Source organism: Thermobia domestica, chromosome 5 (assembly GCF_964235325.1).
Source record: "Thermobia domestica chromosome 5, izTheDome1.hap1.1, whole genome shotgun sequence".
Taxonomy (NCBI): Eukaryota; Metazoa; Arthropoda; class Insecta; order Zygentoma; family Lepismatidae; genus Thermobia; species Thermobia domestica.
The window spans coordinates 204,885,053-204,908,366 of record NC_137458.1 but is presented as its reverse complement, the minus strand read 5'-3'; the positions used below and the strand labels follow the sequence as shown (position 1 = coordinate 204,908,366).

The following is a 23,314-nucleotide window of genomic DNA, read 5'->3' as shown; positions in this document are numbered from 1 at the left end:
TGGCTGGATTCCCACCGACCTGGAAAACCTAGAAAAATGAGAATTTCATGAAAAGCTGAAAAAACCTGTAAAGATCAGGGAAATTAAAGTATTCATTTTTACATCTCATTTTTGCCTTACTCGGCTGTTTGGAAGGAGATAATTTATAAAAATAGAATAGTTTGTTTTACAAAGAATTTCTTCCTACTCACACACACCCATACACTACATATATGGGTTGGATAAAAAGTAGTGGAAACATTGTTTTCGTTTCAGAGGGCTTTGTCTCATCACTATAAGTCTTCCGTAGCTGATAAGGAAATGTGCAAGAAGCGGGAGACCATCCAACACCAAAGAACCTTGCCAGAGTTAATGAGATGTTCGTGAGGAGCCCAAAGATAGCAGTGCGTTAAGGAGCTCTTGATGAAAATCATCTCAACGTTATGCAGTTGTCACCATTCTGAAAAAGAACTTCTCTTTTAAAGCATGAGAACCACATTACATGCTACAATTTTTACTTGTCTCATCGAATTGGCAGATTTTGAGTTTGTATGATGACTGGCTCGAACTGTTTTGATATTCTGTGAAATTGATGGGACAGTATTTCATGTTCGTGGATTTTTGAACAGATACAACAGCCATTTCTGGGCGCGTAATAATCACATGTGTATTGAAAAAGCACAAGGGTGTCGGAAAGTAACGGAATGGTATGATTTGATGTCATCTGAAGTTCTTGATCATTTCCTTATGCGAAACACAGTGAATAACAAAAGATACCTGGATATACTCAGAACTCGTTTGTGGCTCAGAATTTCACAGTAGTACAAACCACATCTGCATACTACGTAAATAGCTGTATGATAACTTACCAGATCATTGGATTTGGAAACGTGGTGCACATGAATGGGCGGCCCGCAGCCTAGAATTAACGCCTTTTGATTTTCCTTTGAAATTGGGTTTAGGAGACGGGTTTACAAGAGAAAACGATGGAATTTGAATGAATTTTAAGCAACATTATCTAACGTGATCAATAACGTTGCAGAAAACGTTTTGCAAGCATCAGTGACGAATGGAGCAGTACGTTTAAGGAAATGTGTTGAAAATTCTGATGTTCACGTGGAGTTGTAGCAAGATTAAATAAATCTTCAAATACTGGTCTTTCTGAATATACTGGATTCATAAAAGTCCTTTCATAAAGAAAGAAGTTACAATGAATTAAAAATATAGAGTGATTTGTCAACACCTTGTATACTATCAAAGGAAAGGAAACATTCGATTTTAGAAAGTTTTGTTTAAAGGTGTTTATTCTTTCTGTTCTTTATTTTTTTTGAGTAGTGTACTGTAAAAAGTTCTTTTAGGAAAGTAATTTATTTTCTTTTTGTTTTCTTCGTAGGTTACATTGTATGGCGTCAGGTTCTGGAGAAGGGAGATCAGGGTAGTATTCATTTTATGAACGTTGATACTGAAGTAATAACTGTTTCGGGACAAAATCCATTTTATGTTCGTGCCTGGGATTTGACAAGCGGGTTCTTACTATGGGAATGGTCAAACTCTGTTGGCATGACAAATGAGTAAGTATAACATTATTTATTATTGATTTTATATTCAGATGTCTTTTACCTGACTTGACTTAGTTAATTTTTCGCCGTCACATTTACCAGTTTCTTGATCTTTTTAGAGCAAAGGAAACTAGCAGCTATTAGTGTTTCTTTGTTATTATGATTCTTAAACAAACAGTGGTTACTATTTCTTTCATTTTTCTCCTTGGAAAATCGAAAGTATTTCGTCTTTTGATGTGCTTTGACTGTTATGAAGAACAAATGAGCAAAGAGTAGAATTGAACATTAAACTCTTCGTAGATTTTCCTTGTTATTATTTCTTCACTCTACGCTCAGTGAACACAATGATCAGAATAGAACTGAGAAATATATAAGAGGAAGCATATGCAGTAGCAAAAGATGGATAGAACGCATATCTAGGGAAGATGTAAAAGTGTTATTTTTCCTTGAAATATGCAGTACCCATTAATAAAGTTAAACGCCTGGAATTTTAATTAGGAATAAGAGTCTTTACGTACCCAAATGTTCTGTGAAACTTTTGATGAACTATATATTTACTAACAAAATGGTTGCATTCGTCGATCATAGTCAAGTTCCACATATTTTCTGACACAAGTATTAATGACTCTATACACAGTATTAAGAAATTTTCGCTTAATTTTGTGTAATTTGGATGACTTCTGATTTATTGCACCAAGTTTTCTGATTGTATAATTCATTTTGACCTTATTTTATTCGTGAAGTATATCTTGTGAAAAAATGGAAAGGAGGGGAGAGGAAGAGAAAAAACAGTCGGTTGGACTATTTAAAAACTACTTACAGTTGAAGATGTTGTGTGTTCCAGAAGTTTTGTACAGTAAGATGTATTATCAAGAGTAATATGAATTAGTATTTACACAGGTATTTTCTCTACTGCGACTGATAATAGTAGCCGTTCATTAAAAATAATTTCTGGATACCTTTGGTAAGTAAAAAAACATTTTATTTATTGAATATGCGCCTGATACGAAGTTCTATTATCAAGAATTTTAGTTTGTCAGGGGACAAAATAAGAAGGAATTGGTCTGCAGTTTATTTTGTATCAACATTCCGAATATTCGTGTAGTACGGTAGAGAAGCAGAGAAAACTTGACTTGAGAATGTCGAAGTCAATCTCAAATTTCATGATTTAAAAACGAGAAGTGATTTTGTGCTTCTTTGGTAGTTCCTGTTAATTTGCCTCCTGTTGTTGCTCACATTGGAACTTGCGTAATCTGGATTCTTCGCAATTTCACATTATCTAACTATTGTGTAATGCATTGCTCTAACATGTCTAATCTTATATTAGCGAAAATCTGTTAGCTTACTGATCTGCTCTCCAGATTAAGATATTGGACTGTGTCCTTCAGTTTAAGTGTAATAATATATTAAAGCAATGAATTGCAGGATTGCTGTAATGGAAAATAATAAATTTGAATTATTAAAAGAAAAAAAAAAGCGATCCATCGAGTCTGTTATCTGTACTGTACATCTGTACTACAAATAAACATCCTATAGATTTTTATTATCATTGTTTGCGATTGATTGGAATTGGTTTGATAAATAATTCCATTTGAACTTCGAAAGACGTCGTATTTTTAACTGGTAATTGAATGTGAAGCTCATGGGCATGGCCAGATAAAGGCAGTCAACTTTGTTCTGAAGCCCAGTCTTCATTATGGCTCTGTTATATATTTTTCTATATACTTGAACCAGGGGCGTCATTTAGGGAGGGCAGGAGGGGGCAATTGCCCGCCCCCCAAGAGTTTGAGGAATATATAAACATTAATAGATTGTTTACTAATATACTAGTACAAAACGTGAAAGTCCTATGTTTGTGGTGCTCTTGCCCCCTCCAAGCGAAGTCAGAAATGGCGCCCCTGACTTGAACTACTACCTATATTGTTATCTATAATATCACAGTCCACATACTCTTAATCTTTGAATCTTAGAATATATCTGTCAGTAGTTCTGAACCATTCCATTCACTACATAGTCGTATCTTTCGTTTTCATGTCACCGTAGTTTCCTTTTTGTGTCACATAGAATTCAACTTTATTACAAATATCGTGAATTGTCTGCCTTCATGCACTTTGGGGATCGTTTCCGAAGTTGCACATGATAACTGTCGATCCAGATGATTAACCTCCACAGACTCCCAGTCATCTTTGAAACGCTTAAACTACTCAGATGTTCTTGGCTAGCTTAGAACTTGCTCACCAAAATTCTCGTTCAACTTCCAGTGGGTTTCAGCTGCAATTTATTCAAAACTTAATGTAGATCCTTCTCTTTTCCATGTCATGCATTTGGAAATTCGTAAACACAGCAGAACCCAGTATAATGATACCAGCGAAAACAAAAAACCCACATATTCACAATAATACCCCTTGGTCGACTGCCAGTTAAAATACACAGCAAGAAGCAACTAGCGACTGGAGTTGGTACTGTTACTGGTTTGGGCGAAATATTAAAAATTTCGGAAATTTTGTTTAGCACCTCGTAATAGTCTGTTCTTTTGTAAATTTTCAAATGTTTTGCTGAAAACTAGTAGCAATGAAAGATTGACTTATATTTTTCGATTAAGTTAACGTCTTATATACATGGGCTTTGAAGTATTTTAAATAAGAATACTCCGTTTATTAAGGATTCATTGAATGAAAAGATAGCTATGGGGCTAGAATATATTTACAATCGTTTTATACTCTTTATTGGCGTCGCGTAATTTGTCGATATGGCTAATATAGTTTATTAATTTGATGCAACACTTGGTGTGTTGAACATTTTTTTCATTTGAGAACAGTTCATTTTCTATTTTAGTTTCTCTTTAGTATTTTATTAGTCTATGGGCTATTTCCGCGAAATATCAGTTTAATTCTTCACATATAAGTGTGAATTCCTCAATATATGCCATTCAGTGGTTACTTTTTTAATATTTGTTAGTTGTCTTTCATTTATTGGTATGCCAGCTATGACAATTCGCCAGAAAGATCTGGTTTTGGTTTTTAGATCCTCCACTCCCCTTTCTCGCACAACACACCTATCATGGTCACCGACTACTAGCATTAAGATATTCTAAAAAACACTTGACTGTTTTTTGAGGATTTCGCACATGTTTCCTAGAATTACGTACACTTTTTCTTTTTTTTTTCTTTTTCTGGTTATTTGTGTAGCCTTCGGATCTTGTATAGTTCGATGAGAATGGATTTTTTTTTTTTTTGGGGGGGGGGGGGGTGTATTGTTGTCCAGCTTCAGTAGTGGATCATTTCCTTCTTCGGAATCTGTAACTAGTGAACGATTGTTCTGTGTAGCTTTTGAGTTTTTGTATTTGACACACTACTGCATCGTATGTTTGTGCACGTTGATCAATGAATTTGTCATTCTGGAGCTGAACTTGTATCTTTCGTTGCTCACTTCCATTGGATGCGGGCGTGAATCCAATTAGTATTAGTATTCTAGTCGCTGTTTCAGGAAATTTTGTGTTATTCGTTTAGAATCGCCACTGAAAACAATGGGATTTAGAATTTTTTGTAGGGTTAATCTTTTCGGGATTATAGATTTTCACTTCGTGTGCAGAAGTTCTTTGCAGCAGCTCTGTGTTGTTCAAAAGTATCATCCATTGAGAATGTCGCACTCAGGATCTAAGTGAACCCACCACCATCAAATTCACCAGCTGAATTGGGCCATGGAATTGCAATCCAGAAATTACGCGAGTACTATGAATCTCAATAGATAAATACTTAACAGTGTTTATTAGCTATATTATGTTTGTTAAATTCTTGCTCTTTATCTATTGATATAGAATTGTTTGGTGTGTTGTAAATGTTATATAAATCATATTTCTAAAATCAGAGTCTAATTCATAGTTGATCTTGAAGAGTGCTCAGCAATTGCTAGTATACGCCGTTCGTAGTAAGGAGATTTGAGTCTGATTGAAAAGTATACGGACTTTTCTGCCACATAGTACTAAAACAAATACAAGCAGGATCAAGTTCTGTTACTCTTCTAAACATAAAAAGAGATTGTTTTCAGATAGCATGTTATAAAAATACATGTACTACTGTATGTTTATAAGAGCTTATAATAGGATAATTCAAGTTGTTCTACGAATATTTTTAATGCATAAATTGTCATTATTATTTTATTATTAATGTAGGTATGTAGCAGATAGATGGTTTATTCTTGGAGAAACACTGTATCATACTGCTGTAATCAGGAGATCTCATATAGAAGTAGTAAGTTATGCATTAAAAACTGGTGCTCAGTTAGATGTCAGAAAAATTCAAGGTGCTTGGTTATCAGGAGATATAAGGTAAGTGATGTTTCTGAAAATATTTGTATATAACAAGAATATTTTTTTCCATTCTTTCCTGAAAGCTTTGATTTATAAAATATAATTGTTAATTTTTAGTTTTTAGAGACAAGGAAGTAAATAAACTGCATACATGTATATAAGAGACATAAAGTGAACTTGGAAATAGAGAAAAGGCACAAATGTTTTCTTTTTCGTCACAGTGAAGTAGAAATCAATGACAACATTTACTGACTTAATATGATCGTTGACGGAAGAAAATAGTTGCGGGTCAATGAATAATATAAAATAATAATAATAAAATATTTTGTGATACGTGTCCGGTTGCGCTCTTGCTTTTTATTGAGGCCATTTCCGGTTGGCTGTCTGTTATCAATCATCATGAGTGAAGTTTCACCTTTTTCTTCTTTTTTTCTTACTCATGTTCATGTGTGACATATATCTAGAAAATGTTTTTAAAATATTTAGTTTTCGTAGTTTTTCTCTGCATTGCCTGGAGAATATGTTTCTCCCCTTGTAACATGTCTCTATTCTCTTCCTGATACATTTCTCACATTTTCATCTTCATCTAATTCCTATATCTAGTCACATTTGTTTCTATAATATACTCCCCTTGCCTTTATTGGTTTCCCTTCGTGGTTCTTTGGACATTTTGGACATCCAGCTTGGACATTTTCATTCTTTCCTTGATATTCTTCCCTGTATTTTTTTCCTACCTTGAATATCCACCCTTCTTTCCAACTTTTCCTTCAACATTGTTTCAGTAACACATGTCTTCTAGTCGTCTCAGCAAAAACAGAAGAAAAAGTCAACAAAGAGTGTAAAAATAATGTTATTTCGCCAAAATTCATTTAATGCTATTTCAGACACCGAGTAGCTCGAAAAAAATGTCCACATCTGTTGTTAGATGATTATAACAGTTCGGTATCCTGTAGAAAAGAGACCTCCGTGTAATTGCCAATCTAGGGTGGGCAAGATGGAATGGGTGGGCATTTCATGTTATGCGGGAAGGGACACGTAAGGATAGTTTCTGAAGTAATGTTTCCAATCGTAAATTTCCATTAACTATTTTATGAAGAAATTTCAGGTCAGAGTTATTTCTGCGTACTCCAGGAGTCTGAAAATCAACTTGTCGCATGAATTCTTTCTTAGCTAATATTCGAAGTGCGGGAACACGAAAGCATTCTATTGCAATAAAGAAATTAAGAATAGAATCGAGTCTAGAGAGATGTGTAAGTGTGGCCAAGGCCCATATGGGAGATCAGTATTCGATCTTGGACTCTATTAGAGTTTTATAGAATGTTGCTAATGATGCCACAGTGTGTAGTTCAGTGAATCGGTAAAGAAACCCCAACATACACATCGATTTCTTAACTATTGAGGAGATGTGGTCAGAGAATGAGAGTTTCGATTCAAAGATGACACCAAGATCATTATGACTAGCAGAATGTGTTACAGGGGGATCGTTAATATGGTATTTGGAGGGAACAGGAGAGTTTTTCAGAGTAATTTAATACTGTCATTTCTTACTGTTAAGTTTCAAGTGCCACATTTTACACTAGTCTATAAGGTAATTTATGTCTTCCTGTAGAGCAGTCGCGTCTTGGAGAGACATGATATTTCTCTGTATAGCTTACAATCATTTATTTGCAATTACAAGTATGATAGTAATGCCTCTAAGGTGATACCTTTATTTGTATTCGACAGATAGCACCGATACAGGATCAGTGGAGAGCTTGCAATGTCAGCTACAAATAGTGGCATCATTTTTCAGCATAGTCCCCATTACGGGCAACACACTTGCGCCAACGCGAAACAAGGTTTTTCATGCCGTCGGCGAAGAATTATGGTGACTACTGGCGACAGCATTGCAGAACTCCTGCTTCCAGCTCCGCGTCACAAGTATAACGTTGGCACTTAAGATAATTCTTAAGTTTGAGGGAGAGCCAAAAGTCGCAGGGCGCAAGATCCGGACTATAGGCATGATGGATCTACGTCTGTGTAACATACTTCCTAAAAAAGACTTTAAATGATATAACAACAATAATAATCAGTCAACGCAAAACCAAAGTTCACTTTTCTTATCTATTTATTCATGTTTCTTTATGTATCTATGTATTTTGTATGATGGAAGTATACCAAAATTAAAAACATAAGTAATAATAAAAAAAATTAAAAATAACACGATAAATGTTGTAAAAATAGTATATACATTTTTCTTCTGTAATTTCAGTTGTGTTATAATTCCTGAGTATGTAGTGTGTGTAGATCCATTAGCGGAAATGGTATTTTCTTTGAACATAACGAACAGTGCCTCACAAGTCAAGAGTGATTTATTATCTTCAGTACTCGGTGGGAAAAAACTTTCTGTTCCTGTGGAACTGAGAGAAGTTGTCAGCCCAGTGCCTCTTTTGAGATTACGAACGCAGGACGATAAAGATCAGGTTCTGTTGATGGAGGAAAATAGAATAGTTGTGCATTCTGAGGTTCCACATAATGTGAATTTGATAGTGGTGGTGCAGGGTAGGAATTACCTCATCAAAGTAAGGCAAACTGAAGAGGTAGGTCATATTTGCTTGAACTATATATCTAGTTTGTAGAAACTTAGGGAATTATTGTTTTATAAGGTACATTATAAACTTTTGCTTAAACACTTTGTGAAATAGGATGAGAAAGAAGCAAAAAGAAAAGAAAAGTTAAAGAACAGAGAAAGGAGGGGTGATGATATATGTGATGTTGGAATATGATCATATTGGCACCTGATTGTGTTACTGGACTGTAAGTAAATGTGGTATAGTGAAGGAAGAGAAAACTAAGGAACAGGTAGCATTGTAGAATGAATTCTATATGAAGAGGAAAATACAGAATATAGCGAAGAACGATTGAAAAATAAAAATTAATGGAGAAATTAACAAGAAATAACTCCTACTTACCCACAGTTTCATTACCCTTGATGAAGTCCTAAACACATGCCCCGAACTTTCGAAACTCAGAACATAATTCCTGATTCAAATTGCCCAATTTGCCTTGATCATGAACAATTTCACATTTGAAAATATCAGTCATCTTTAAATCAAGGTCACTCCCTAACAATCACATGACTCCCCTTGTACGCTAACCTGTTTATCATTGAGATGACTTATCTGTCCCATTAGTTTTGCCTTCCCTACAAAAATCCATCTATGTACAACCTGGCGACACTATCACATGTAAGCATCTGAACTATATAGATGGATAGATAGATAATTATTGCAGTTGTCTCCGTTAGTGGAAACGATTACATTCTTCATGATTTGTCCTTGTAATTGATACACCTTGAAAACTTTAACTTGTAATTTACTGGGAGAAATTTTAGAGGATTCGATACAAGCATGTAATCTTTATATTTTATTGATGCTTGTGTTAACTTTCAGATATGAAGTTACATAATACTAACGTTTTTATATACGTTGTATGCTTAATTGTTCGAAATTCTGTTCAACATTTGGAGCAAGTATATACGCGCAAAACTATATAACCATATTATATGAGAAATTTGAGAATGTACTCAATATATATGTATGTATATATGTATATATATACATATTTTCCACGTTTTTTCATTCCCATTTATTTAGCAACGTAAAGTGACACAGATTGAACCAGAAGAAGTACATTTGTTTCTTGATATTTACTTCATATATTTTGATTGGCTAGAGTGACATAAGAGTGACATGTCTTTTCTACCAAACGGGTCTCTTAAACTTTCATACTATCAATGATCTACTTCTTTAGCTAACCGTTCTTAAAACGAATCTTTAGAATTCTGTTAAGCCTTCCTATGTTATTTTATTCCACTTAAGAAAGCACATTCCCAAGCATATTCAGGTTGAACTTCAGTTATAAAGGAGTTACGTTCAGTAAGTGCTTTGACGTCTAGTTTAGTAACAACTCTAAAGGGAAAAAAATGAAATAATGTATATTACATTTTAGTAGTCTCCTTTTATGGAGACCTATTTTTACGCTCTGACTTCGAGATTTTGTATACCGGAAACAGAATTCTGTTTTGTGGTTCCTAGTGAATTGGAGAATTATCTGAATTACCCGTCGTCAGTCATGTAGAGTTGTTCTCCGAGATGCTTCTTCACAGGGTCAAAGTGAAAAGACCCAGCCAAGTCAGGACTACAATTGGCCATAACTGCTCCAAGATTTGCTGCCGCATGTAGTATCGCGTTATCATGTTGAAGGTTAATACCTTTCGTGAACAACAGTGTGCATCTCTTGTATATGGGATTTCGAACTTCATCAGAAAGTAGCGTGGTTATAGTATTTACAGTACAGTTTGAAAGTTTCAGAAAATCCAAGCACGTAATAGTCTTGTGAAAAAAATGAAATCTTTGAGTTTTACGTCCCACGTTTATGCCGGTTAGGCTAAAGGAGACGGTGATGATGATAAATGAATGAAATGGTGGAATGAAGAAAGTGGGAGGAAACGGAAGAACCCCGAGAAAACCCACGCACACGGTGTTTGTCCACCACAAGTAATAGTATTGTGGTTCCGAATACCCATACTATATCCTTACCACAGATAGTGCTGTACTAAACTTCTAGTGCGGCGTGAAATTTGCATGTTTCCGTTTAGTCGAAGCTCTTTTTGTTGTAGTGATGAGTCCATATCTAATCGCTTGTAACAATGCATATGGAGTATATATATATATATATATATATATATATATATATATATATATATATATATATATATATAATATAAGATTTTAAATTCCAACCTCTGTTTTTGATAGGTGTGAATCTGTACATGGAAACAAACAATTAATCTTAGTCCTGAATGGCTTATTTTCGGAATTATGAGCATCAGAAATCTTACAAAACTAAACTCTGAAGCTCTGTAACTGAAAGATTAGTGAAACGTTCCTAATACGTTCATTTTTTGACCCGCCAAAAATATATGTATTATTACGAGACAGAACTCTCTTTTTGACGGACTTGCTCACATATGGACGCAGACAGGAATTACTCTTCGTTCGTACGTGTTAAGCACAGAAAATGCTTTTCGCAATTCGAAAATAAATCTTTGGTACAATACAATAAATCTGAAATCCCTTCCCTACCAAATGTCTTTTTCATAGGTGAACCAGTAGACAGAACAGTTGCAAGCTAGTTTAACCTATTTAAAGTCCCTTTCTCCATGGTAAATTTCTTTCTGGTGGAACTCTAGAAAGCCTTCAATGAATGAAAATAGTCGTAAAGAACCAGCTGTATGGCCAATTATTGTATGCGGAATATTTTCCCTACCTTGATAGATTCACTTATCTTTTCCTTAGGGCTTGTATCTTCCCTTTTACTTCAAGATATTTTACTATAAAATTGCAGCGAGAAATATTTTCCCTCACCTGTGCGGGAAAGTTCTTTTTTTTCTTTCTTTTAATACTCGAACATGAACATACGGAATGAATATAATATAGGTTAACATTTCCCGAATCTCTTTTTCACTTTTTGTATGAGAGTGGATTATCTGTTGTTGCGGCTAGAATAATACACTACCAATAACTTGCCTCTTCACGCATCTTGCTACCTGATTCCCCCCCTCCGTCCACATACACACACACACATGTATATACATATGTATACAGGAGATAGACAAAAAATCTAAAAACACTTCATACAGGACACGTAAGTTTGGCCCTCCACTGTACAACACGTGTTGCCGATTGTTTTTTGTTTTCAATGTGTCATGTGGACCTTCCGCTTCCGTCAGCAGTAACCCGTTCACCTGTGAGTGTCGTGGTGTGAAAGTGGTGCTTTAAAATGGGCGACCTGACACACTTCCAAAGAGGCATGATCGTTGGTGCCCGTCTGGTTGGAGCTTCAGTGGCAATAGTGGCGAACATTGTGGGGATATCGAAAGGCACTGTGTCCAATGTCACGAGGGTATACACAATTCATGGGCAAACGACGTCTGCAAAGCACAACAGTGGTCGAAAGACAATCCTGTCAGATAGGGACCGGAGGGCATTAAAACGGATTGTAGCAGTTAAAAAGAAGACCGCCGCAATGAAAATTACGTCTGAACTCAATTCCGCCCTACAGAATACGGTTTCATCGAAAATAGTGCGACGGCAACTTCATAAAATAAATATTTATCGCAGGACCACTATCGCCAAACCCTTGGTCACAGCAGTAAATGCGAAGAGGCGTATCCAGTGGTGCAAGGACCACAAGGCGTGGACAAATGAGCAGTGGAAACACGAAATGTGGTCTGGTGAATCGACCTTCACCTTGTTTCCAACAACCGGTCGTGTTTACGTATGGAGAACACCGTCGCAGGCCTATGATACAGACTGTCTGCTCCCAACTGTAAAGCATGGGGGTGGTTCTGTTACAGTATGGGCAGTGATATCGTGGTTTTCTGCAGGTTCCATCATAGCCCTGCATGGAGTGATGAATGCTAAGGTGTATGAATCCATTTTGGGGGACCAGGTTCTACCCATGGCCAAAATATTGTTCCCTGATAGTGATGGCATCTACCAAGATGATTTGCCACCCTGTCACGCTGCAAAAACGGTGAAATCATGGTTTGAGGAGCATGACCAGGAGCTATCACACCTCCCCTGGGTCCCAGAATCACCAGATCTGAACATTGAGCCATTGTGGTCTGAGTTGGAAAGGCGTGTTAGATTTCATTACCCTCCACCAGCTTCCCTAAAGGAACTGGAGCATGTTTTGGAGGAACAATGGTACAAAATTCCACACACCACGATTCAGGAACTGTATACTTCCATTTCACGTCGGATTCAAGCTGTTTCCGACGCAAAAGGATGCCCCACACCATACTAGGTATGATTTTCACATGTTCGCAAACGTTTTAGATTTTTTGTCCAACCCCTGTATATATATATATATATATATATATAGATAGATAGATAGATATAGATATAAATAAATAAAATATAGAGTGTAACTTAATGTAACAAACTTCGGAGATGAGGTGATCTATCCCGATCAAAAAAGGTCCAATGGACATACAGTATATTGGACATATTATCAGAGTTAGCGAGGGCCGAAAACCTGGGAACAATAAGTTAGAAGCGGTAGATGTCGCCACGAAGAGACAAAAGTTCGTCGGGCACATAACAGGAGATGTTCAAATTGTCCGCCATGGATAGCAATGTATGCATGACAACGCCGGATCATGGATTAATAAACCTGATCGAAGATATCTGGGTTATGTCGAACAGTTGGACAGACGTTATGGATACTCCGTTTCAAGTCATTGACATCGTTGACAGAAGTAGAATACACCACACTTTTGTGTGTCCCCACAGATAAGAATACAGTGGATTCAGGTCCGGAGACCGAGTAGGTCAATGCATTGGACTACCACGACTGATCCAACGTTGTGAGAAGTTGTTGCTGAACTACTAGCTAACATTCATACTGAATTTCACGGGAACCCCATTATGCATGTACCCCATGTTGCGGCGAATCTCTAGAACATTTTCCAGTAATTCGGGCAGTGTATCGTGCAGAAAGGACACGTATTGTGCTACAATCAGTCTTCAGGGTAGCATGTATGGCCCGATCAGTTGGTCATGGACAATACCACACCATATATTGAGTACAAATTGGTGTTCATGATTAACAGCTGTACCATGGGGTTGTGCATCTGCTCAAATGTGTTGTTATCCATGTTGACGATATCTCCCTTCCAAACGTGACCACACCCTGATACCTGAAACTGCATGATGGTAGTTGTCTGTTGCATGATTCATTAGCAGAATGCTTCACGTGGTTGGAAATCCGCTTTTGTCTGTCCTTGTACCCTTTGCAGGTGGTATGGGTATAAGTCATTTTTATGTAATGCACGCAACACAGACACGTAATTTTCACGGGTGACTTCCCTCGTGCTCATACCTGGCTCATTGTCTACAGCTTCTAACACACGTTCATCCATCACAAGTGTTCGTACATGACAGGATCGACCAGATTCAATAAATTGCTGCAGACATCTTGTATGATGGTTGGCGTCTTTAGGAAAACGCTCCTAATAACGTCGTGCTGCTTCATGCCCATTGCCATATTCACTACTGTACATTGAGTAGCTTGTCGGCCTGTTCGTGGTGGTATAAATAACGTCAGTCATTGATTTTCTAAAGTCATTGGTTTTCGATATCTACGGCATCGAACTTAATGTTCCCACGCTTTCAGTCCCCGCTAACTCTGCCAGTATGCTATGTATATGTTCATAGAACCTTTTTTTTTTTTTTGTTTTGCTTATGTAGATGTCAGGAATCACCTTCCGACATTTGTTACATTAATTAAGCTACATGCTGTATAATATAATATAATACAACTACCGCATGAGCTGCGAGTAATCGAAATTTGTATAACTCTGAAAAGGACAAATAATTGTAACCCATGTGTAGTGATGTGAGGTGGAAAATTTTCCGTTCTAAAAAAAAACTATCAGTAATCAAGTAACAATTCCTCAGTAGTCATAAAATTGATTGAATTCGTGTATAGAAATGTTAAAAGTGAAAGATCGTTTAAAGAATCTGAAAATATTCATTGTTCAGACAGTTTTCAGTACTATGTAGAAACAAGCGAAACAACTTTTCATGAATCGAAATATTTTCTGTCTTCTATGGAAAAATTGAAGAACTATTTATGTCGGAAAATTTTTATAATTTTGAAGCAAAAAGTGTAACAACTTTTTGTGAATCGGAAAGTTTTATTGCTCTGTAGAAACAAGTGAAAAGAATATTCATAGATTGGAAAATTTTCATTACAATGTAGAAACAAGTGGGAAAAACTTTTCATAAGCCGGACAATTTTGGATATTCTCGGCGGGAGCACATGTAGTTCGGATTCCACGTTAAACAGTTGGTCCCGTCTCATATACCCTCGCTGCTGAAAGGGGCGTTAAACTCAAAATCAACTCAATTCAACTCTCTCTCTCTCTCTCTCTGTAAAGTGCCGAGAACATACATTGAGTTTGTAGAGTACAAATACCCCATTCTATTATTTAAAATTTAAATTTATTAAAAGTGATGAATATTTTCCAATTCATAAAAACATGCTTCACTTATTCGTACATCGTTGGTTAGCCGTAAAATTTATTGGTAATAAATATTGTCTTAAAAATTTCATGAAGTAAAAATCTAACGATTCTTCATTTCTTCAAAAATGTTTCAAAAACTTGAATGCGTTCTTCCCTCAGAATCCATCTTTGATCTCAAAAAATTATATTTCGTCAGTTTAATACGCGTAAGACGAAGTTTTCTCATAGCTTTACTACTTTTCTAGATTTACATACTGCAACATTTATAAATAACTATAGATAATATAAAGTGCCTACTGTAAATTTTTGACGATCCAAAATTCGAGTTTAAGTAACTCATGGAAACAAATACTGACCATTTTCTGGAAATAAACATTTATTTATTCATATATTCATTCAGAAGAGAAAGTGAAATATAACTAATAAGTAAGTTGATTTGTGTAGTTGTTCTTCCAATAAAATAATAAAAGAAACGTAAAAAGCTACACTATTAGCGCTGCGTTCTAAAAGCAACAAGTAATTTCATTTTAATTTACAAAATAATATATATATATATATATATATATATATATATATATATATATATATTTCTTTTTTATATATGTATGTACTTATTCTATCGAATCGTCATTATTTCCAATACATCATAATGGTAGTTTTACTATACAAATATCTGCTCTAAAATGTTGATTATACAAAATTCCAATATTGAAATTATGATTTGCGAGTGTTAAGCACAATAAAATCAAAGCATTTCTCCTTATTTTCTGTTACAAAAATAATCTTCATATGGAAGTTTTATGTAGTTATTTCATTACATAGGCAGCCTATATGTGAAGAAATAGTGGATTTTTTTTTGTTTTTAAAATAATTGATAAATCCACAAAGGTTTGTTTTCGATTTCTTGTTAAATTTTAAATATTGGAATGGGATATTTGTTCTCTATGAACTCAATGTATGTTCTCTGCACTTCACACACACACACACACACACACAGAGAGAGAGAGAGAGAGAAACACTGTCTAAATTTTTACTTCCCAACTTGAAATATTAGAAAATTTTCTGGTTCCCAAAAGCTAATTGGAAAATTATAATTGGTTGCTGTCTAATTGTCCTCTACATGAATCGAATTTTATATCTCAATGTGAAGTTAATTATATTGGAAAATTTTCCACCTAACATCACTATACATAATATCCAAAACTGTCAGGCTTATGAAAGTTTTTCCACTTGTTTCGACATCGCAATGAAAATTTTCCGATCCATGAAAATTTCTTTCACTTGTTTCTACAGAGGTATAAAACTTACCGATTCACAAAAAGTTGTTACACTTTTTGCTTCAAAATGAAAGTTTTTCGACTCATAAAAAGTTTTTCAATTTTTCCATAGAAAACAGAAAATATTTCGATTCATGAAAAATTGTTTCAATGGTTCCTACATAGTACTGAAAATTGTTTGAGCCATGAAAATTCTCAGATTTCTTAAACGATCTTTCACTTTTTAACAATTTGGTTAGAACGGAAAATTTTCCGGAAAAATATAGAAGAAAAGTTTCCACCTCACATCACAACTAAACAACGATGTAGGAATAAGTGGAGTATGTTTTTATGAATCGGAAAATTTTCATCACTGCCCATGTGTCCGTTATTCAAAGGTTTGACCATAATGATAGAGAAGGCGATCTTAAAATTTATACAGGAATTCATTCCTGTAGCTTTCAGCAGTATTTCATTCGGGAAGCAATGCATATGATTACTCGAGAGAAATAAGAGAAAATTCTGTGAAAGAAAGGTAGATCCAAATGAATATGCATAGAAGGATTGGCCATCAAGTTAAAATGCTTTGTGACCACCAAGTTAAAATGTCGATATTTTCCACAGACGAAAGATGGTAGGGAATAAGTTTACGAACTGTGTCTATTGCATACCTCTAGTAGTATAACTATGGTGGCCTGGAAGTAGGAAACTTGAAAATATGCTACTACACGGTTGTTATAATTTGGAAATATCCTCATAGATCAGTAAAATAATAGTGTAGCCACTGGAAGGCTTGGTTGTTCGAAGTTCCATCAAGCCAAATAGGTGACATTATACAGTCTAGTTATTGAAACTAAATTTTGGTAAATGTCAAAGAAAGTTTTCCGAACAGCTTGTCCCGAACATAAACAAGTCGAGGAAAGTTCCACCACATGGAATCAAACCCAGGACCAGGGGGCGAGAAAGAACATGACTCAGCTTCGTGACCAGAAAGATCACATGCTAAGAAAGAACCTCCTCAAATCTATCCATCCATTCATGTAATTGTTGTATAAATTAATCGTAAAATAAATGTGATCAAAGGAAATTCTGAGTACGTTAGTTATGCATCTGTTTCCCTTAAATACAATATTTGAATATTTTACTGTAGTGGAGTAATATTAATTTGTTTCCGTGCTTGTTGATTAGCTAAAAGTTACACATTACCGAGATGATGATGAATAGAAACGTTATTTCGCGAGTGATACAAGATCCACTCCTCAGAAGGCGAATTCAAGGTTCTAACAAATGGAGAAGTGGAATTCCAGTATTTTTACAAGAACATATTGTTCAAAAAAACAACCCAAAGAACTTTCGTTGTAAATGCGTATCCACAAATGGTTTTCCCTTTCCACAAGATTAGCCTGTTAGTCGTGGCGCCTGCTACGCTCCCGTGTGCACTAAAAGGTTCCCTCTGTTTGACTTCAGATTCGTGTTCTAGGTAGTTTTTTTTTTAAAACAAAAAAGTCAATCACATGACGGATGTGGTCGATAAGGCCGCCATGTTGGATTCTAATATGCCAACCATTTATGCTTATATGGTAATATCTCATCACAAAACTGAGATACAAACTTCATTCTCGTGCCAAATTAAAGATAATGCATGTTTCAAGTGATTTGAGTTAATACCGTTCCTTTATTTTGTCGACATTTTTAAATATAGCAAATATTATTGTAAAAAAAAAAAAAAAAAAGAAAAAAGAAAGAAAGAAAGAACTTTCATAGTTTCGTTATATTCGTTTCATAGCAGATTACTACGAAACTGTGAGAGATATGGAAAGGCGTCTTGAAGTATACGCTATTGAGTAGAATCTTACCTTTCAAACGGTACGTATATTATTTCTATATCTCAAAAACTGAGGGAGCTAGATCATTTTATGTAGCCCAAGATGTTGGATTTTGAGAACTTACGTTGCGAAGTGGCAAGCGAAAGTACTCTCACAAATAAAGACGAAAAACATTTGGAAAGGTAACTAGTATAGTAATACATTATTTTTGGAAGCCCTGCCCTCCTAGCGGAAATAGAATTTGGGCATTGACTTACAATGACGTCATCAATATGGTGGCCAAGCTATAGTGTGCTCTGGTCCCATGTGCATTGAAAGGTACCCTCTGTTTGATTTCAGTTCCATGTTTGGGGTGGTCCGTTTCTTTATACAAAAAATTGCTCACATGATTTTGGTATGATCTATAAGGCCCCCCTTGGATTCCAATATGGCCACTCTGTCGCCATATATATTTTGCAGTTATTAATTTATTAATAAAAGATCTTAAGGCTCAAAAAAGAACACAATTGGGAAAGAAAAGTCACTACAAGTTTACTGTCAGTTTTTGATGAGTTTTATTCCAAGTCATTAACATTACTTCACTGTTTGCTAACACTACAAGTATTTCAACTCACAAAACACTTGTTTGTCGTCTTAAGGGGGTAAAATAGTATTTTCTGACAAAAATCAATGGTTGTCCATCGAGAAGAACGATGGGCAGCATGAATAGGATCAATTCCAGGAAAAATCGGTTGCAATGAGAGGTGGTTGTTCAGAGGGGTTTCACTGTACGCATGTTTATAAGTCTAATTATAAAATTACAGTGAAATTTTTATAATTCATAAGTCAAAAACGTAAGTTTCTATTACTTTGAAGCGATATGTTCCGACTAAAACATTTCTAATGACATCATGCATTCTTAAATAGTCTCCTGTACTTGCAGAAAATATTGATTCATGTAGTTATTTACGACCCGAGTGAAAGCTCCCCCGTAGCATTATGAATAGCTTGTTGTTAATAGTTGCGCGTGGTCCTATTCTCTGCGGATGCTCAATAGTTTTCGGCGTTGACCACGCGTTGTGCACAAGAAGAAGCGAACTACTGAAAACAGAAGTAGAGGCCTGTAGATTAAAATGGCTGTTTATTACATGACGAATTAACAACGCATTTTTAAGCTGACACACTAAAATTCATCCAGTTACACTTTAATTTGCTTCACTCAACACACATTTTTAAAAAATCTTCAGTTATGCTAAAGAATAAGAAAATCTTTTTTTGTTTACAAAGCCTTTTTATACATTGTGTTTTTAAATTGTACATAGGTTTTAGATATATCAGGAACTATATTGGAAAGTGGAGAAGATGTCCCTGAATTAACTGGGAAGATAAGGTTTCCGAGTTCAGTAGGAAGAATCGAATACGGTGGAGTAGGATTGTGTTCTTCGCGAAAGGAAAAAAGTCTTGGATGTCGTCTTATGCTGTCCGCAGAAGATCATGCCATTCTGATGCTACAACATCCAGGTAAGTTAATATTAACAAAATAAATTATTAACCTTGGTAGGAAATACATGCATTAATTTCATTGTGAAGATTTGCTACTAAGATTAGTAACTTAATGATATTTGCTCCGTACGTTACACGTAAATATCAACAAAGAACACGTAACGTATAGAATTCAAGCAAAATTTATGTTCTTAATATTAGCGATTTAAAAGTTAATTTTTGCGGATAATATTAATTTATAGCAGTAAAATTTTTAGTTTTCCCCTACTTTACTATGTAAGTCCTTTCCTCGCACTAAACCTTTCATATATTTTTCCATAGTCTTGTGCGAACTAGATATTACATACAAAATGTTTGTATGATTTTTTTTTTTTTTTTAATAATAAACATTGTTGTATAGCATTAGATAATACACTCGAAATATTTATACATTATCGAAATGGCATTTTGTTTCTAAGTAAAGGCTAAAGTATGCTGTGATATTAGTGACTTTGCTACTGTTATGTTGGACAAAATTTTCAAGTCAACATTCTTTTTGATTTAAAATTTATCGTAATTTCGTTATATTTGCCAAGACTTCGTTTGATCATTTATTATTGCGACCAGAATTAACTGTTGCTCAATACCAGCGAGAAATTTTAATTTAGAAGTGGAATGCTTACTGTAAAGTAAGTGTTGCGCGGATAGTAATGCTTATAATTACTTAGTTTTGATATAATGAGTGGGAATGATATAATAGTGAAGTATTTATATTTGAGGCGCACCTGATAATAAGGACGAATTCAATAAAAATTACGAGCAATCTAAACGGTCGGATGCTACATTCGAGTGTAATACGATGGAGTATTGAAAAGTTATTGGCTTTGCCAAGAAAAACAAGTGTTAGAGGTCGAGATTACATATTTATTCAACGTATTCCCCTTTGAGATCAGTGCACTTCTGAGAGCGTTGTTGAAACTTTTCTAGACCATGCAAAAAATCTTTCGATTGTCCTTCACACTTTTTCCCTCATCAGCCCGTGTGACGTTAGAAATGTCCTCAAAACGGCGACTTTTTGAGGTTGAAAAATAGTGAATTGGAGCCGATTTCGCAGCCACAATGTTGGACTTGTGTACGGGTGCATTATCGTGAAATATGATGATCCCTTTTGTGAGCTTCTCCGGGTGTTTCCTCTCAACTACTTCTTTCAGCTGGTCTAGAAGGTTAGCATAATACTGTCCGGTGATAGAGGCGCCATTCGGTAGGTAGTCCACCATTATAATGCCATCTTTGTCCCAGAAATCGGACACAGGACTTTTTTGGCCGATTTCTGAGTACGGAATTTTTGGGGCGGGGAATCTCTATGGCGCCATTCCTTTGACTGTTCCTACGTTTCAGGATCATAAATATGGATCCAGGTTTCATCCTCTGTCTAGCCAAAAAGTCATTTGTCTTTTCAAAATGAGCTAAGATGGCTTTGGACGCTTCGACACGTTCGTTCTTTTGATCCGTACTCAAACGTTTCGGCACTCATCTCACTGAAAGCTTGTGCATGTTTAAGACTGAGGTAATAATATAATCACCTCGCTCCCTGGAGATGTCAGGTATCTGAGCAATCCTCTGTTTGCTGGTCTGTTGAGGTTGACGGGCGCCAGCTGCGGGGCTTATCTTCGACCGTGAAATGGCCAGTCTTAAAAAACGCGATGTTCAGGTTTTTACACGACTGTATGAAGGACATTTTTTCCCCAGTATTTGGCACATCTCTATATGAATTTCCCTTGCAAACTTTCCCTGGAGCCATAAAAGCTTCGTAACAGACTTCAGCTCTGACGACAAACTTCCTCGTGCCTCTTCCATCTCACCTTCTACCTACAATGACAATGTTTTACAATTAGATTTCAATTGATTTTAACACAGTTATATATTAAGATATGAGGCTTTTATATGCCAACAATTTCATTTGTCTACTTCAATTTAAAGGGAACTAAGCCAGGAACTTTTCAACTTCTCGTACCAAGCGACACTGTGGCAGCTAGTTCTCGTGCCTATACAATGTCTGGAAATTACACCAAAACCTTTCGGGAAGTGATTCATGTCACCAAAATAAGACAAAAAATATAGACCAGCTTGAATGCACAAATGACTCCTTTTGTATTACCAGCCGAAAATTTGTGAAAAATGTAAAAGCAACCGTAACTCAAGAATAGAATGTCGAATCAATGCCAAATAAAAGGAATATATTATTTTTAGTCATCGATTGGGTGGCATAAATGTAGCGCGTAAAGCAGGTTACCAAACTTTTTCAACTGCAGAGCCCTTTCTGAAGCGAAAGTTTCTTGTGGAGTCCCAAAGGAGCCTTTAGTTCTGTTTTTGTATGTTCTGATTTTTTAAATAAAAAAAGTATATTATGAATAAAATAGGAATGCATTTTTTGTTCATTTATTTGTTGTAAACGATAGTAAAAAAGAACTGGTCAGTATTATTTATAACTGAAATCTACAAGATGATATAGTTCGTTAAGATTTTTAAAAAAGTGTTACATGTACCGTAATCACTCCGCTACCAGTGTGGAGCTGAAACGGCTGGTGTAATCGGAAAAATTCCACCATTTTAAATTGAAAACCACATATTTCCAACAACTTTCTTTCAATTTTTTCGTGAGTTTCTTCCGTGGTTAAGTGGTTAGCATACGCGCCTTTGACGTGGGAGACCTGGGTTCGATTCCCGGCGGGAGCTCATATGGTTCGGATTCCACATTAATCAGTAGGTCCACGTCTCATAGCCTCGCTCCTGAAAAGGGGCGTTCAACTCAGTCAGTCAATTTTTTCGTATTTTGATTCATAACAGAGTTAGCCTATGATCCAGGATTGTTGTTGTACCGTGTATGTTTCCTGGCTTTATATCGATGTGAAATCGGCACTCCTCATAAAGGAAGTGAAACATGTGATTGCAGCTAGTAAATAGTAGTACGTGTAATATCTGTGGAAAGCCACATACGTTGTAATTTTGGACCTTAAGAGACTAGATAAATTACAATAGTTGTTCATGAATCGAACAATGATTCATAGATTTTAAGAGTTTAAACGCGAACATTAATTTAACTTCTATTTAGTTATGCATAACTGTTTTTCTTTACACTTAATCCACGTCATTCCTTATTTCCCTAAAATTCTTTGTTTTGCTGTCGGGGCTTCTATTCTTTTAATAGGAACTCTTCCGTAGCGTCTGCGTTTTATTTGAGGGTTTTCGATATTTTCCTCTCTGAGTGCACTAAAAGTAGATTTTATCACTCCAGTTAAATTTTCTTTACTATCTTCTTTTACTTTGCACACTGACGCACTTGTATCATATCTTCGTATTCTGTTGGTGTGAGCGTTTCTTCACAGTGTACTTTTTGGGTTGAGTTTGGAATTTTGAGTCTACAATGTCTGTATCAATATTTTCACTCGACATACATCCATAGATAATTTGTTAATTTGTATGCTATTCCTCTTATGTCTCATTTTCTGCAAACAGAAATATTGTTCATATTGCTCATTCTTTGTAGTAACTCTTCACAAACATGCACAACAGCTGCACTTAATTGATTGCTGTTTTTATCTAATTAAGTTAATATTTCGAGCTACCAATTCACTCTTCGTGAATATTTTAATCTTGTTTCTTATCTCTATACATACTTTAATCAATTCAGTGGGCTAATTCTCATTACTCCTATTTTTTCTTTCATTTAAGCTTCTGATTTGAGATTTCTAACTTTATTGATATTTTTTCTCTCTCTTTTCAAGGAAGAAAAAAAGAAGGAATGAAGAAGATAGTAATTGGTCAACAAACTTAAAAAGCTCTTCTTA

At 35.5% G+C, this 23,314-nt stretch overlaps 1 protein-coding gene across 2 annotated transcripts in view; it reads left to right on the top strand.

The window, feature by feature from the left end:
* EMC1 (ER membrane protein complex subunit 1) overlaps positions 1–23,314 on the top strand; it is an 82,963-nt gene that overhangs the window by 18,025 nt on the left and 41,624 nt on the right. For both annotated transcript variants that reach the window (XM_081759619.1, XM_081759618.1), the window contains exons 3-6: positions 1,373–1,550; positions 5,710–5,865; positions 8,099–8,426; positions 19,307–19,505. In XM_081759619.1, coding sequence (XP_081615745.1) covers positions 1,373–1,550; positions 5,710–5,865; positions 8,099–8,426; positions 19,307–19,505 — 861 coding nt within the window. The remainder of the gene's footprint in view (positions 1–1,372; positions 1,551–5,709; positions 5,866–8,098; positions 8,427–19,306; positions 19,506–23,314) is intronic.